This window comes from Microtus oregoni, unplaced genomic scaffold (genome assembly GCF_018167655.1).
Source record: "Microtus oregoni isolate MIOR12 unplaced genomic scaffold, Mior012 000026F_ref0000081, whole genome shotgun sequence".
In the NCBI taxonomy this organism is placed as follows: Eukaryota; Metazoa; Chordata; class Mammalia; order Rodentia; family Cricetidae; genus Microtus; species Microtus oregoni.
In genome coordinates this window covers 32,766,548-32,784,679 of record NW_024543085.1, presented here as the reverse complement: position 1 = coordinate 32,784,679, position 18,132 = coordinate 32,766,548, and the positions used below count along the sequence as shown (strand labels likewise).

Here is an 18,132-nt window from a genome sequence, read left to right as displayed (position 1 = left end):
TGTCTGACTCAGCGAGGTCCCCCTTCCCATTCGCGGTTCTCAAGAATAATTGCAGAATGTGGAGAGACTGCAGCAGCCTGAGATCAGGAGGAACGTTCTGGAATAACCTTCACCATGATTGTGCATAGTTCTTCTTAAAACAGAGTGTCCTATGAGGTTTTAGCTCAGCTTGGCTTATTGTCCCTGGGGAATAAAACACAGCGTCTTGAAGTTTCCCAGCTGCAGATGTGCCTATAGCAGGCTTGTGCAAATTGAGCGTGCCATAAATGCTATGTTGCCTCTGTCCCCTCAGGCCTATGCGTGAGTGATACAATTGCTTCCTTTTGTAAATATTCTTTCTCTCCCCGACTTGCACAAGTAATGGAAACTGCACCTCAGAGTGCCCTGGGTGTCACAGTACTATAGCAGGCCAGTGTCTGGTGTGTCTTGAACTTGCTTTGCAGCTGGGTCTGAGGAATCCTAGTTCTCAGAATGTAAGGTCTTTGGTCACCGATGCCTGGCTCAGCAATGGTGTATACCATCCAGGGAGAGGCCAACAGACCAGGGAATGTGTTATCGTTGAGCCAGAGGCCAAGATGGAGGCCGCTAGCTGAGGGATGATCTGATGAGAAGAACGAGGAGGTTGCTGCACTCCCAGGTGGAAACACCCTCTGCGACTAGATACACGCACGCTGACCCTGTGAGAGTTCTTGTTTTCCTTCCTCATGGAGCTGACCGAATGTGAATTTACTGAGAGCCTATCAAACTTAAACTGTATGGTCTTGTCAAATCCTCATCTGACCAAAAGCCTATGATTATTCAATGCTTGCAAAGTCACCAAGCCCATACCTCCATTCCAAAGGGAAAAGGGAAACTTTCTCAAAGTCCGACTCTGGCCTTGGCCTCAGAGGAGAGTCTCAGTGAAGCAGAACCTGGGCAGCATGACTGATTGTTTAAACCACTTTAGACTCTGTGACACTTGGCGCCAAAGTCGGGCTTTTTTGCCCCGCCCCAGCGGCTCTGGACAGAGGCTTGAATTTTAGTTTGAGGGAGCTACACGTGTAGCCCTCTGCCTGGGTCCTAAAAACACAGCACGCTCCGGGCCCAGCTGCCAGACGCCCTGCTGTTTTTTAGTTCGTGACTAGTCGGGCCCCAGTGCCGAGTCCAAGATACACTCCGCATCGCACGCTATAGCCTGGGGTGGGGTGGGGGGGGCATTCGGCCCTGCCCGCCAGATCTACTCTCTGGAGCACATTAAACCTTCCCTGCAGCGGAACCCTGCTGCCTGAATTAGCGGAAGCTCAGGTGCCTGCGGTTTTGCAGCACCAGGGCAGTTCCCTATTTGCGCTGCCACAGCAGCAGATTTGGTCTGATACAGAGGGACCGCTTCTGTGACCACTCTAACTCCTCAGGCAGAACAATCCACATCTAATTCAAGGCTGAATCCAGCCTTGGCTCTGCCGGGCTTCCTGGCCCTCCCCCCAACGCTATTTATCAGCTCGGTGTCTGCTCTAATTCACACAGTACACAGTCTACTTTAACTTTCGGTTTTAATTGTTTCAGACCGGTTCTGACTTAGGCCACGTGGACTGGATACCTTGGACAGACTGTTTGAAGAAATAAAGATACTTTTTCCTAAATGGGGATTGCAAATTGCTCCTGAAAAGATTCAGAGGGGAGATTCTGTTAATTATTTAGGTTATAAAATAGGTTTACAAAAAATTAAGACACAAAAGGCACAAATTAGGAGAGATCGCCTACGGACTCTTAATGACTTTCAAAGACTGTTAGGAGACATTTCCAGTCTATGACCAGCTATTGGGATAACAATCTAATAATTCATTTAAACAAAACCTTGGATGGTGATAAAGATTTGAACAGTCCCAGAGAATTAACAGCTGAAGCAGAAAAGGAACTGACAATGATTGAGGAAAAATTACAACAGGCACATGTGGACAGAGTGAATCCAGAGCTCGATTGTATTCTCGTCATACTACCATCAAAAATTTCTCCTACAGGAATTTTGATGCAGAGAGATGATATTATCTTGGAATGGATCTTTTTACCACATAAACCAAGTAAGAAACTGAAAACTTATGTGGAAAAAGTCTCTGAGTTAATTATAAAAGGCAAGTTGAGACTTTGCCAACTAGCAGGCATAGACCCAGCAGAAATTATAGTGCCTTTCACTGCTGATGAACTAAAGAAATTATGGGAAGATAATGAACCATGGCAAAGAGCTTGTGCTAATTTTTTGGGAGACATTAATAACAACTATCCAAAAAGCAAGCGGCTTAACTTCATAAAGAGAACTTCTTGGATCCTTCCTTGAATCGTCCGTGATGCTCCAATAACCGGAGCCCGTACATTCTATACTGATGCCAATAAATCAGGGAAGGCAGGTTACAAATCAGAAGACTTGGGTAAGGTGGACCAAAGTCCTTATGATTCTGTCCAGAAGGCAGAATTATATGCCATTCTTAAGATGCTAAGGGATCTTAAAGAACCTATTAATATAGTTATTGATTCACAATACACAGAAAGAGTTATTTTACATATTGAAACTGCTGAATTTATACCTGATGATACAGAACTAACCTCATTGTTTATCCAGGTTCAAGATTTGATCAGGAACAGGCTTTGCCCTATGTACATAACACATCTGATCCCATATGTGTCTGCCAGGTCCTCTAGCACAAGGTAATGCAGAAATTGATCAATTATTGATTGATAGTGTGCTACAAGCCTTTGAATTTCATAAAAAACATCATGTTAATAGCAAAGGTTTGAAGAAAGAGTTTTCTATTACATGGCAACAAGCTAAGGAGATTGTAAAGAAATGCCCTACTTGCTCTTTCTATAACCAAACGCCATTGCCAGCAGGGGCTAATCCAAAGGGCACCCAAAGGAATAAAATCTGGCAGATGGATGTGTTCCACTTTGCAGAATTTGGCAAATTAAAATATGTTCATCACACCATTGACACTTATTCAGGCTTCCAATGGGCAAATGCTTTAAGTTCAGAAAAAGCTGATTCAGTAACCACTAATTTATTAGAAGTCATGGCTATCATGGGTATACCTATACAAATAAAGACGGGTAATGGTCCTGCTTATGTCTCTAGGAAAATGAAATGGTTTTTTGATTATTACAATATCAAGCATGTTACAGGTATACCACACAATCCTACAGGTCAGGCAGTCATAGAAAGATCAAATCGAACTATAAAGGATATGTTGAACAAACAGAAAGGGGTGCAAAACACTCCCCAAAATAGGTTACATAATGCTTTGTTAACCTTGAATTTTCTCAACGCTAATGAGAAGGGAACAACAGCTGCAGAAAAACATTAGATAATGGAAAAGCACTGAACTAAATCAACCAGTTTATTTCAAGGATGTGCTGACCTCACAATGGAAGCCAGGAGATGTGCTGCGCTGGGGAAGGGGTTTTGCTCTTGTCTCCACAGGTGAGGAAAAATTGTGGATACTGTCAAAATTAATAAAAGTTCGGTTTGAAGAGGAGAAGCCCCTTGGAAAATATAAATAACAATTCATTCACAAGGATGTCGAGCATCCTAATGGTAAGAAATACAGATAGGTTGGGGGCAGGGTTCTTTTCTTATCTCCACAGGAAAATACTCATCTTCAAAGAATTTAAGGGACCCTGAATATTTAATTACTGATGGATGGACATGTTCTGTAAGTATTAATTTATATATATATGTCTTATTAAACATTTCTTTATAAATATGTAGAGCTGGTTTTGTAGTTGGACTATGGCTCAGTCCGTCTTCAATCCCAAGCCTGTTGATAAGAGATATTTCAGAGTTTCTGTCTCAGGTCAGGAGCCATGAAATGGGACAGAATAAAAATAATTATATACTTGATAAACTTTCTTTGCCTTTCCTCATATCTGTGTCTTTTTTTACATGTCAGTATATGTCTTTGTAGTTAATGTTTAAATTTCCCATAACAAACAACAAATTTTCCTACAGTAATCTTTGAAGTTTCCAGGATAAAGATGGGGCCCCACGACATCAACTCAATCTGGTTTTTATGACGTCATGAATTTTTTTTAAGCGCTAAAATTAGACCTGTTTTTTGGTACCAACTGCAGGAGACAATTTCGAATGATGCACATTTTTGACAACACTCTGGCCGACCTTCTCAAAATGCTCAGAGACTACTTACAGTTTTCTTAGGTCAAGGGTTAATTTGGAAATTTTACCATCATTTGCTTTCACAAGACCCCCTAAGAAGAATGTCGCCCCCTTGTCAGCTAGAAGCAATCTTAGAGGACGACGTCCCTTCTCCCAACAGAGTTTGCCCTCAGGGTTAGGGACATCATTTACTGGTTGGTTTAGGGTTGAGGGGATGGAAGATATATTATGGAATTAGGGGTATATATAAAAAAGGGGGGGGAGATTAACTGGTTTGATGGGATGATTGGTATTTGTGATTTAGTGTTTTTAGAAAAGTGTATTGGTACTGTTTCTTGTATATTGATATATTGAATATTGAATGTGAGTGTTCCTACCTCTATTTTTATATAAGAATATGCTTATAACTTTGTCTATATTGTATTGATACATCTACCATATTACAATGTACATTTCTACCTCTGATACTATTTATATAATAACATTGTTTACATTTGATATGTAATGACATTGTTTGCAATTAAAGATCATTGTCTTCATATATTACACAGTTGTTTATTCTCTTAGTCTTCAAGTTAGATAGGTATTGAGAATTATATGTTTGTCATATTTATTTTTAGGTTAATCAGGTTTTTTAGATACATAGAGATTATATTTAGTATAGATAATATGATCTTCAGCCTCTTCGAAGAGCTGTAGAATATGGCCTTTAATCTAACCTAGAATTCTGTGCCAACGAGACACAATCACTCCTGGCAACGCCACTCTAATCCCGAGAGAACGTTGAGCACCAAAGACATTCCACTGGGAGCTTGTCTTCTTGGCAGAACTGGCCTTTGGGTTAAGAAAAGCACATACCTCAACTACTGACAAAGATACAGAATATCCATAAGTGGATGAAACAGGATTGTCTTATCTTGCCAAGACAGGGTAGGATAGTTCTAAGAAAGTTCCTTGCCTTTAATAATGGTATGTCAGTTATGTTAGGCCTTAGCCAAAGTTGGTTGACTCAACATTGCAAACGAGACTTTGGGTGATTGCCCAGGTAGTCAGTTGTCTCTGTCATTTTTTGCCCATTTTGGATATCTCTTGTTTGTTAAGTAATATTAATTCCCTTCTCAGATCTTTAACGGAGTTGAAGATTAGATAATTGTAGTTACTCTCTACCTTATTTAGACTCCTTGAGATAGAATGTTTAGCAAAACTTTTGTTATATGTTTCTTGCTCAATATTGTTTGTTATATTTATTATTTGTTACTATTGTATATAGTTGTATTTGGTTTGGCTCTATCTTATTTAGACAAAAAGGGGAGATGTAGGAGAGACTCAGCCAATCACCTTACTTGTAGGGCGGGGTCCCCCGAGGATATTTTTTACTTATAAAGATTGCGGGCGTGCTCCCAGCCGCCCCTTCTTGCTTTCCTGTTCTCCGCGGGAACCTCTGGTTCTGTAAATCTATTTCCCAATTAAAGCTGTATATATTTATTAAATTTCTGGCTGCATTCATTTACGCTGGTACACTGTCTCAACCTGTTGTGCCATGCTTTGTTGATTCTCATGGGAGGTCTTATCTAAATAGAGCCAGAGGAGGAGTGTATGGGGGGGGTAAGAGAGGAGCAGGGGGGAAGGAATCTGTGGTTGGTGAAATCAATAAAAATATTATGTAAAATAAAAAACATGTATAATAGAAAGTGCACTGAGTTAAGTGGTGTGGACCACATGGTGACAATTGCTGCTTGGCAGGGTTCCAGTATTCCTACATTGCAGACCACAATTCTCCAGGACCTTATTGCTTTAATTTTACTGATTCTCACCATGTCTTATGGGAGTTCCCTTCTGCCTTTTCCTTTGGGAGATTTTGTGTGGGCTTTGAAGGATGAAATGTATAAGATGTCAGCCTCTTTAAACAAAATAATTATTTGGAAAAAAAAACCCAACCCTACCACCATGATCCCATGGAGGTAGCACGATGACTCTGGTCATGGTGCCCTCCTGATTACACCGGGAACAGGAAAGTTAGAGATTTATCGACCGGATACACCTGACCCCAAGGATGAAAGGTCCATAGTCCAGATCCAGAGTCTGAGGCCATTGACAGCAGGAAGTCAGTTAGTAAGTGTAGGGAAATCAGAATGGTGCCTTAATACGGGAAAAGAGTGAGCCATCAGGCCCTTCCCTTTTGGGAGCTTCTGAGGGAAGCAGACCCATATAATAAGACTAAGTCACAAAGGGACACATTAGGGAACAGCTCAGTGTTTATGTGGTATGTCCCTTGAGGAATGAAAATTGTTCTTAAATTGTAGTTGAGTGTCTGGTCCCCAGAAGTCCTTTCCCAAAGTCAGGCATTTGGATGAGGGCCTCCGTTCCCTCGGGAGCTGGAGGACAGTTCCTGCTTGCTAAAGGGAGTCGATTTCCTCATCTCTGACAGGAGGAACCTGTGGCTCTTCCACTGGTGTAAGAGGGCGCTTGGTGGATTTACTGAATGTTTGAGAACAATAGCATTTAGACACTTGCTAAACTTATCAGGTCTGTCTCAACAAGAATGCTGTAATGAAGTCAGTGGCTGTAATGATTTCTCCTTGAATCATTGAGCCCGTTTTCAGTCTTGCCTGTGGCTAAACTATGGAGTATAAAAGATAAAGCCTTATTTCAACAAATGCAGTCATCCTGAATCACGCTCAGCTGTGTGACCCGCACCCCCTCTGCTTCCCCTGGCTAGCTGCGCACCTCCTCTTTAGGACCCTAACCCAGCTGGAGCGGTTCTCTTGCAGTTAAGAAACTTGGGCCCAAACCTGTTAACATTATTTGTTGGGGTTGTGTCAGGCAAGACCGGCATCCTCCCATCTCCGGTCACAAACACGGTAGCATTCTGTGCTCCTAAAGAAAGAGCAATAAGGAACAGCGCTCGAAGCGGTACGCGGGTACTTGAGCTTACCTTAAAAGCCATGGGTAACTCAATGATATAAAGGTCCACGTAGTCTAGCTGGAGGACCTTTAGCGTCCTTTCCAGGGCTGGGCGGACCATTTCGGGGATGTGATCTGTAGACCACAGCTGGAAAGAAAGTTGAGGAGCACAGTGAGATAATATATACATACTTCCACCTTCTCATAGTGAATCCCTCATACACATGTCATCTGCTCCTCTCACATCCGAGCAAAGGAAGAGTTGATGAGACTTTTGACACCTCTATGACACTCCTCTGGTCTTCAGTCTCATGCGGTCTCATACCCCAGGGCAATCCTGCCAATTCTTGCTAAGGCTTCACTCCACACCCCAAGTGTTAGATGCTGGATGCAGAAGGTCTGGTTTTCATGCCAAAGCGTAAAACAAACAGCAGTGGTCACATATGTTAGTACATTTTTCTGGTAGCATAACTTTTGTTCCAAGGCTTTTCGGTGGAAGGGTGGGGGGAGAAGATTGACTTTTAAAACCCTATCTGTGACAGGAAATAAAATTGGAAAGTTAGGCTCCCAGTTTCATTCCTGTCTTGAAAGCACAGAAAAACAGACAAACATAATGGCACACACCTGCAATGTCAGCTACTTGGGAGGCTGTGGCAAAAGGGCACAGAGTGAGCTCTAGACCAGACTAGACAATTGGGCAAGACTTTGTCTCAAACTAAAGGTTAAAGAAGAGTTAGTTGGTCAGGGGGACGGTCAGGGGAATGGGCTGGTGAGGTCTTTCAGTTAGTATAGGGCTTGACATACAAGTATGAGGACCAGAATTCAAGCCAGTCTTGGTAGCACATGCACAAAGGCTATGCATAATCAAAGCACTAGAGAGGAAGGTGGCTTGCTGGAAGCCAGCCTCACCTCATCAGTGGTCCCCAGTAAGACCCTATCTCAAAAAACAAGATGGGTGACTGTTGAGGAATGAAGTTGGCTTCTGGCATGCGCATACACACACTACACACACCTGCACAGACACCCACATATACATATACCACTTAAAAGGTGGGGAATGTAGCTTGGGTTAGTCAGTGCCCGCCTTGCATGCACAAGGCCCTGGGTTCAAACCCTAGTGATGGTGGGGAGGGAGCATAGAATAGAGAAAAGTAAAGGAGAGAGAGAATAGTAGAAAAATGCTTCTGTTACTACTGCGGGGTCCACTGGCATCACCGCTGCCTTCCCATCCAAGTTAAATCCCATTTTCCATTTTAATTCACTTTTTCTTTTCTTTCTGTGATATTGGGGATTGAACCCAGGACCTCATTCGTGCTAGGTAAACACTCTACCACTGAGCTACAGCCAAATTCCTTTTTAACTATGAAGATGAAGGCTTGTTAAGTTGTAGTGGTGTTTTACTTGCCTGAGGATAAAGCTTGCCTGAGGATCAGAAAAGTAAACAGCCACACTGGCCAGCCTTATAGACCAGTCAGGAATAACACACACCTTTAATCCCAGCAGCCACACTAGCTTGCCATAGAAACCAGACAGTAATGGTGCATGCCTTTAATCCTAGAACTAGAGAGGAATATAAAACGGGAGGAGACAGCTCTCAGTCAGTCTCATTCTGAGATTCCTGGAGGCAGGATCACCCTTTCGGACTGAGGTAGAGGTAAGAGCCAGTGGCTGACTGCTTTGCTTTTCTGACCTTCAGGTTTAAGCTCAATTTCCCTCTCTGAGTTTTATTAATCATGCTTCATTAAGTTATTTAGGCTGTCTTTGAACTCTACCTGTAGTCCAGGCAGGCACTGAGCTATGATCCTCCTGCCTCAGCCTCCTGAATAGATTAAATCACAGGACCTCTTTAACATTCTTTTGCTCAACAAAGATGTAAAATGTTAGTTTTTTGCTAGGTACCATTTAAGTGCTTTGTAAATGCTAATTCATAAGTTTATGAAATGCTTGGCTTTATGATTCCCACCTTAAAGAGGGAAACCAAGGTCTGGAAATGCTAAAACTTCCCAGCCAGGTCAAGCAGCTAGCTGCTCTATATATTCTCTTGTATTATGTTGCGGTAGCGAATGTTTTCTGACCCGGGCAATTGTCTTAGTCACTATTCTATTGCTGACAAGAACACCATGACCAAGACAACTCTTACAAAGGAAAGCATTTCATTGGAGGCTTGCTTGCAGTTTCAAATCATCATCATGGCAAGCAGACAGACAGACACTGGAGCAGTAGCTGAGAGCTTTACATGATCTACAGACAGTAAGCAGACACAGTACTGGGCTTAGCTTGGGCTTTTGAAACCTCAAAGCTCACCCCTAGCGACACATCTCCTTCAACATGTACGCCCCTTCTCCAACAAGGCTACACCTCCTAATCCTTCCAAACAGTCTACCAACTGAGGACTAAACATGCAAACATATGAGCCTATGGGGGTCATTCTTATCCAAACTGCAACAAAAACCAAGCAGCAAAGTCTGTGCATTCACCCTCCGCCACACGCTGCCCTTGGATGTTGGCTGTGCTGCAGTGGAAAGAGATCTTAACGGAGCAAGGCTGTGGTTATATCTTGTTTGTACAAATAAAGTTTGCCTGAAGATCAGAGGGTGGAGTTAGCCACTAGCTAACCATAGAGGTCTGGAGGCCTGTGCAGACAGACAGGAAGTGAGTGATATGGCTGGGCGGACAGAGGAAGTGATAAGGCGGGAGGAGACAGGAACTCTATCTCTTTTTCAGATGGGAAGTTGAAAGGTAAGGTGGTTGTGCTTTGGTTCCTTCGACTCTCTGATCTCTCAGCGTTTCTCCCAATATCTGACTCTGGGCTTTTATTACTAAAACCTATTAGAACTCGTGCTACACAAAGTGACCAGCCTTTCCATCAAATCAGACATAGTCTTTCTGTTCACTTACGGTTGTATTTCAGTATGTGTGCTTTATTAGGCTTAATTGATATGTATGCATACACAGGTATGTTTTTCAGCAAATTAAAGGATTTCAAATGATAATTTGCCCATTTTCTCCTCCCCTTTTCCCCACTCTTCTTCTTTCTTTTATTGTGTTCCAATATTTGAGATCATGTCTAGGTTCTGTGCATGCTATTCTACTGAGTTGCCTCCCCCAACCCTAGGCCATGTTCACCATATCTACATAGAAAGAAATGATTCACCTTTCCGCAGTAGAAAATCTCTTCTCTCTTCACCTTCCCTTCTGCTATCTTTTCTCTGATGGCCTCACCAACTTCATGTTCATTGTGGTAGACGTAGGCCCCGTCAAGGTGCCGGTACCCCTCATCAATGGCCATTTTCACCGCCTTATAGGTCTCCCTAGGGACCTTATGTGATAAAGAGGAGAAGTGGAGGGAAAAGAGAAATGGATTTTAAGTTCGTGTTAAAAAAAGGACATCCCATAATATATCATTTTATAGCCCACGTAACAATTCCCAATTCTGTGCTGTCATGATTGGAAGATCATGGCGCTAAAACAAACTGTAGAGGACTGCCCCCTTCAGTACTCCATCTATCCACTCCAGATTGCCCTTCATATTGTAGCTTCAGAAACGTGATTTGATCGGTATCCCCAAAACAGTGTGCAGAGTCTGAGGTCTGGACGTAAAACGACGTGGGCTCCCATCTCAGTTCAGGGACTCGGCAGCCTTCATCTGGAGCAATGTGTTCAATCTTCCTATGTTTTCTATCGGTCAGAGGGCCTAAGTGGCATTGGCTTTGTAATATGAGAATTACATTAGAAAGTGCGTGTAGTACAAAGCATGGTCAGAGATCCTGGCACATAGTTAAGTGTCTGGAACACTTTTAGCTATTATTTTTTAAGCTCTATTTATCAGTGCCACACCAACTCCAGTGTCGTCTGTGTGACATGACATATGTCATTATGCCGGACGGGAGCTACGTGTCCCATGGGATTAGGCTTCCTGGTGTTCAATGGCAGACAGCCTGGTATTAGCCACAGCTGAGGCATAGACGGGTTTCTCGATTAGCTGGCTATGTGGGATATGAGCTTTGCACAATCTCTTTTATAATAATGATAATATATATATATATATATATATACACACACACACACAAGACAAGGATCATTCTCTTCAGGAATAGCTCTGGGACAAGGAAGCACAGTATGGGAATGTATAAGACTACAGCAGAACCTTTGTCATACATGGGGTGTATGATGAGCAAGGGAATAGATGGGTTAATGTTGATGGACAAAGACTGTTATATTATACTTTCAACTTTATGGATAGGCTTGCTAGATCCCAACCCCCATGATGTCTGCTGCATAAGAAGGTACTAAAAAGTATATATCAACAGGTGCAGAGAACTGATTAGGCATATTTGGTCACTAGATGAAATAAAGGGTTAGGAAGAGGAAGGGCCATGATAGCGATAATGAGACAGAAACTTTCTATTCATAAGAAGAAACCACTTGCCTGAGGTTTACATACCCAAGGACAAGATTTCCTCTTCTAAGGATGCTTTATGTCTAACACCTGTTCCTGACAATATACCTTTCTTAAATATTGCTGATGTGACTAAAAGCAGCTTTCATACTGTGCCAACTAATGATACATGACCTTCTAATTTGTTCTTTGTTTGAATATTATATAATGAAAACATGAATTCAGTAAAATTGCAGCAGATTCCAACCACTCTCTTGTGTGTTGTGTCTGTCTGTCATTCGCCTAACTTGTGCCTTCCTGTTACCAAGACCCTGCTTTTCCCATGGTCTGAGTGGCTCCCCTGAGCCGGTCCGTGGCATATCAGAAGTCCTGTGTTAATTCCCAGCAACCACTTGGTGGCTAACAACAGTAATAGGCATTGAGGCCCTGTTTTGTCATGCAGGCATACATGCAAATAAAACACTCATATGCATAAATAAACTCTAGTTATATCTCCATAACCTCTGATGTGCACATCCCTCTGACAAATGTTTCCATTAGATTAGTAAGTGCTATTTAACTGTGCACCATATACTAGACATCAGGAGACTCTAGAGTTGAACAAGCAGTGGTCTTTTCTAATAGACATCTCAGGCAGCTGAGAAAGATTGCAGGGTGTTAGTAGCGACCTTGTGATAAGTGCTATAGAGTGGAGAACAAGGGGCTGGTGTGAACACATATGTAAGTCATGTAATAAGAAGGAAGAGGGATCCTTTGACATTCTTTGACTTGAGCCTTAAACATTTTGTAGAGGGGGCTGGGAGATGGCTCAGCTGGTAAACAGTATGCCACGCTAGCGTGAGGGCCTGAGCATGCATGTAAAAGCAAAGCATGATGGGGTGAGTCTGTATCCCCACTGCTGGGTTGAATAACAGAGATGGGCACGCAGATCTTTGAAACTTTCTGGTCTACCAACGTAGCAGCTGGTGAGTTCTAGGTTTTTTGAGACTCCCACTGTCTCAAAAAAATATGGTGGAGAGCAGCTGAAAAAGGCACCCAATGTCAACCCCTGGCCTCCACAAACAGTTAAACACATGTGCACAGGTACACATCTCTGCACATCCACTCACACATACACTCCAAGTTCAGTGGGAGACAAATAAGCAAGTCCAAAGACAGGGAGGTGTAGGTAGAGAAAGAGAGGACCGTGTGTTCAAAGGTATTGACACGAGAGAGTTCCTATGAAACTCAGATCATATTCCTTGTTTTGTTTTGGGTCTGTATTTGTGTATATCTTTGTGTGTGTGAGTACACTCACCGGTGGATGTGTGTATGAAGGCCAGGGATCAATTTCAGGTATAGTCTGTGGTGCAATTGTGGAAGACAGAAGATGACCTGTGGGGTCAGCTCTCTCCTTCTACCGTATTGGTTCCAGGATTTGAACTCATATTATCAGGCTTGACAGCAAGTCCCTTTACCCACTGAGCCAAATTTGCTAGCCTCATACTCTTCTATTGTTTTTAATTGTTTGGTTTGGTTTGGAGACAAGGTCTTTTGTTGAATTTGTGTTCTAAGTTTTGTCTAGATTGGCTAGCCAATGAGGTGTTGGGAATCTGCCTGTCTTGCTCCAACAGTACTGGGGTTAGGGACATATACCACCATGCCTGGCTTTTTATGTGGGTGCCAGGGATCAGAAATCATGTTTGTGAAGCAGGCCCTTCACCCGTCTGGCCATCTCCTCAGTCCTGGATCATGCTTTGCTCATAGGGAGAATGATAAGAGCTGGTTGGCTAACTGATGAATCCGCTAATGTACAAAGGCTTGGAGTGCAGGACTGTGGAATTTGTGATTGATAGGGTATGGAAGTGTGACATGAGCTCACACGGGCTTCAGCAAGACCCCAGTGCTGCTTCTCTGACACCCTCACTTTGTGTCTGCTTCCCAGTCACCATGAAGAGGCCAGTTTGGCCCCTTCCCTTCATGCTCATCACCTTGACAGTCTGCATTACCACGTGGTCAAAGTGACTCTGATAAGCAATATCAGCCCCAAACTTCACTGAGGGAAGGATTATTCTATGCAGATCCTTTTCTGTGCAGTGATTTTGATTCTTCTCCTTCCTGAGTCTTCAGCTATTGGACCAGACTCTACCTTTGCTGCTTCTACAGTTGGTAAGGAGTCTATGTTTTCTCTTGGAGTTGAAGTGCCTACATAGCAAGACAATTCTCTTCACACGAGAAGTTTCTGCAGACTCGTGTGTACAGGTGACCCCTGCTGGCAGCCTGCAGGCCACATCTGGGACTTGGGTGTCTGTGAATGCATCTCTACACAAATTCACAAGCCTACTTTGTTTTCAGTCCTTTAGAGCATGAACTCTGTAGCTGATGACACTGTGTTGCAGTTCAAGAAGCTTGGATATGCCTGCGTGGCAGGTGTTCCTTAGATGCTTGTTAGACTGCACTACAAATTTTTGGATAAAAATTAAAAGGAGCTTATAAATAATACACTCACAAATTCCATGCCCCTCATTTCACCCGAGTTAGCCTTCTGCTGACTTTCAAGGAAAAAGAAAAACAAATCGATTTCTGTAATGGGACGATGTTAAGCCATAAATTGATGGAGTTCAACCTTTGATTTAAAGTCTACTCAGGGCCGGGTGGTGGTGGCGCACGCCTTTAATCCCAGCACTCAGGAGGCAGAGGCAGGTGGATCTCTGTGAGTTCGAGGCCAGCCTGGTCTACAAGAGCTAGTTCCGGGACAGGCTCCAAAGCTATAGAGAAACCCTGTCTTGAAAAACCAAAAAAATAAAATAAAATAAAAAATAAATAAATAAAGTCCATTCAGGTAAACAGTAGTCACTGATAGTAGTCACTGGATCTTGCTTTTATTATTATACACACATGCACACACACACACACACCCCATACCACACACACACCACACATACACACACACTCCACACCACAATACACACACACACCCCATACCACACACACACCACACATACACACACCACACACACACACCATACACACACATCCCACACCACACATACACACACCACACACACCATACACACACCACACACCACACATACACACACCACACACACCATACACACACCACACACCACACATACACACACCACACACACACACACCACACACACCATACACACACCCCACACCACACATACACACACCACACATACACACACCACACACACACTACACACACACACACCTATATATATATACACACACACAACCCATACCACACACACACACACACACACACACACATATATATACACACATACACCATACACACACCACACACACACTACACACACATATATATATATACACACACACACACCATACACACACCACACACACACCACATACACACACACAAATGTAAGTATGTACATACCGGTCTAGGATCTGAGTAGGTACCAAGGCCAATGACAGGAATACTGTTCCCATCACTTAGAGGTATTCGATGATTCGTAGCAGTGAGGTTCATTGTGGAGAAGGGAGTGGAAGCTTCAAGTTTCTGGTAGTGATTCTGAACAGGACAGAGACACATTATTTGAAAATATATCCTAGGACCTATTGCATAAAAGAATTGAGTAGTAGGAGGAGGAGCTTGGCAGGGAAAGAAGAAAAATAAATAGATTTCCCAATACCCTCACCCCTCCCTCAAGCCTTCTCTGGAGATTGTAAGCAGTGCTATTTCTTTGCCCTTCATCAGGGCCTTGAGATAGCAAACATGTTGATGGGCTATGCTTAGTCTTCCAAAAAAAAATATATCTATCTAGCTTCTGTCAGGAGGTTATTCTACTCCCTGGCTCCCAAAAGCTTATAAACATATCCTAAGACAAAAATGTTTTCAGCCCAACTTCCAAAGTTCCCATAGTCTATCACAGTATCAAACTTATTTAAAAGTCCTAAGTACAAAGTCTCTTCTGAGGTTCTTGCAGTCTCTTAACTGTAGTCCCCTGGGGGGGGGGGGGAACAAAGCTAAAAAGCAGGTCACGTACTTCCCACAAATAATGGGGTATACCAAAAGGGAAGCAAAGTGAGGAAATACTGGGCCAAAGCAAGACAAAAAACCAGTTTGGCAAACACTAAACTCCATATCTCCATGTCTGATGTCAAAATGCTCTTCAGATTTCCAACTCCTTTCAGATTTGTTGACTGTAACACACTTCTTTCTCTTGGGCTGGTTCCACCCCTGCTAGCAGCTCTCCTGGGCAGGTACCCCATGGCTGAGGCATCTGCAACATCTTGATGTCTCCACCAGGCTTCAGCTTCATAGCTTCAGGCAATGGCCTCTCTAGACCTCTATTCAGGGGCACCCCTGACACATGCCTTGACCTCAGTGGCTTTCCTTAAGCGTGGAGAGAAATTCCATAACCCCTTTCTTCTGTCCTTGACTCTAAAACCAATACCACCACTGAAGCCGCCAAGTTCTACTTCTTGCTAGGGCTGGAACATGGATTAATTACATCTTGTCTAATTACAACTTCACCACTTTCTGTTTTCCATGGCTTTCTTCACTGCCTAAGCTTGTCTAGTCTGGAACTTGCTCTGTAGACCAGGCTGGCCTCCAACTTTGACATCTATCAGCGTCTGACTTCCCAGTGCTGGGATTAAAGGCATATACCATCACATCTGGCTCTAAGCTTTTCTTTGATTCCTTTTTACAAATTGGATATTTAGCTGGATAAGCTCTTGCTCCGAGGTTACTACAACTCTCTTTATTCTGAATATGTTTATCTCCTTGAACACAGGATTTAGCTCTATTCTATTTCCTGGTGTCCCTTTTCTCAATCTGTACTTTTTTGCATTTTTATTTTCTTAGTTTGCTCCTTTGCATTGTAAGTCTTCGTCAGAGTTAACTAATAAGCACATGACAGAGTCTATATTAGCTTGTTTGGGGATTTCCTCTGCCAATGGAATTAATCCAAAGTTCTTCACTTTCACTTCAGGCAGACTTTTTGGACAAGGGCAACATTCTTCACCAAAATATCACAAGAACTATCTCTAAGCCACATATTAAAATTCTCTGAAACCTCTTGAGGTAGCCGCCCCGCCCCCCCCCCCCCCCCCCCATTCATCAAATCACACTCAGCACCACTGTCTTCCATGCTCTGATCAGTATGGTCCATTACGCAGTGCTTAAAGCATTCCACTGTTTTCCAAGCCCAAAGTACCAAAGTCCATATTTTTCCAAACAAAAACATGGTCCAGCTATTATAGCAATACCTCAGTCCCTGGTACCAGCTTTTGTCTTAGTTAGGGTTTCTGTTGCCGTGAAGAGACACCATGACCATGGAATCTCTTATAAGAACATTTAAATTGGAGTGACCTGCTTACAGTTCCGAGGTTCAGTCTTTTATCATCATGGTAGGATATGGCAGTGTGCAGGCAGACGTGGTGTTGGAGAGGTAGCGGCTACTTGTTGATATGCAGGCAATAGGAAGTAGACAGAGTATCACATTAAGCAAAGCTTGAACAAACACTAGACTTCAAAACCCACCTCCACAGTAACACACTTCCTCCAACAAGGCCATACTACACCCATAAAGTCACACCTTCCAACAGTGCCACTTCCTGTTAAAGAAAATGTAAGCCATTCTCATTCAAACTACAACACATCCCCAAGAAAGAAACAGGCCAATCATAAAGAGGCCAAAGCAGCACTCATACCCAGCAAGGCACAAACTCAGTCTTGTAGCTCCGTGTTTGGCACATGTTGTGACACCAAGAGCTTAGAAAGCTGCAGCTCTCAGGCCTTTCTGGTTACAGCCCACATAGCAACTCTCTCAAGCTGACCAGCTACAACTTTCCTTAACAGACTGCTACCATAGCAGTCTGACTTGGGCTCTCCTCCGTTTGTATGTTCATGGGTGAGTAGCCACACATAGACTTACTTCGAGAGGGTGCTTCTCCAGCACAGCACAGGGAGGGCCTGTTAATTGGGAGTTAAGGTTTAACCCTAACTACATGGAAGAATCACTTGGAGTACTTAAAAAACATATTCTGGTGCCCAGGCGCCATTCACTGACTTAATTACCTAAAATAAACACTACGTACAGTCAATGAGAGAATTGCTTATGAATTATACTTTCTCAGCAGCTCCAACTTCACAACTGAAATAATAATATCAAAGAGGTTTATTTTTCAGTTTACTTATTATGAACTTTACATGTTGTCTCTAATTTAATTTTCAAAACAATTTTATATGGTGGAATGTTCTGGGTCATTGGTGTCTATTCCAAACTACAGCACATGACCTCTTTGGAAAGAGAGTCTTTACAGATATGATTAGGTAAGATCAGTTCATATTGGGTTAGAGTGGGCTTTGATCCAATGACTGGTGTCCTTAGAACATGAGAAAACAGAGCCTGAGAGAGGAAGATCAGATGCCAGGCGCTCGAGTATGCAAAGCCAAAGAATTTGAGAATGGGTGGCAAGCATGCTAGCTGGAAAGAGGCAATGTGGTCCCCCCTGGAATCTGTGTGTGTGTGTGTGTGTGTGTGTGTGTGTGTGTGTGTAGATCAGAGGTCAGTGCTGAGTATATCTTCCATAATTACTTTCCTTCTTCTGATTATTATTCTTTTGAAATAGGGTCTCTTATTGATTCTAGAGCTCAGCAGTAGGCTGGACTGGCTGGTCCGCAAGCCCCAGGGATTCTCCTGTC

At 43.0% G+C, this 18,132-nt stretch overlaps 1 protein-coding gene across 4 annotated transcripts in view; it reads right to left on the bottom strand.

Moving 5' to 3' along the window:
• Window positions 1–14,997, bottom strand: part of Akr1d1 (aldo-keto reductase family 1 member D1) — a 58,694-nt gene extending 43,697 nt beyond the window's left edge. For all 4 annotated transcript variants that reach the window (XM_041675544.1, XM_041675545.1, XM_041675543.1 and 1 more), the window contains exons 1-3: window positions 14,857–14,997; window positions 10,200–10,364; window positions 7,077–7,193 (exon numbers count right to left, since the gene is read on the bottom strand). In XM_041675544.1, coding sequence (XP_041531478.1) covers window positions 7,077–7,193; window positions 10,200–10,364; window positions 14,857–14,949 — 375 coding nt within the window. In that variant the 5' untranslated portion in view covers window positions 14,950–14,997. The remainder of the gene's footprint in view (window positions 1–7,076; window positions 7,194–10,199; window positions 10,365–14,856) is intronic.
• Between the last annotated feature and the right edge of the window lie 3,135 nt (window positions 14,998–18,132).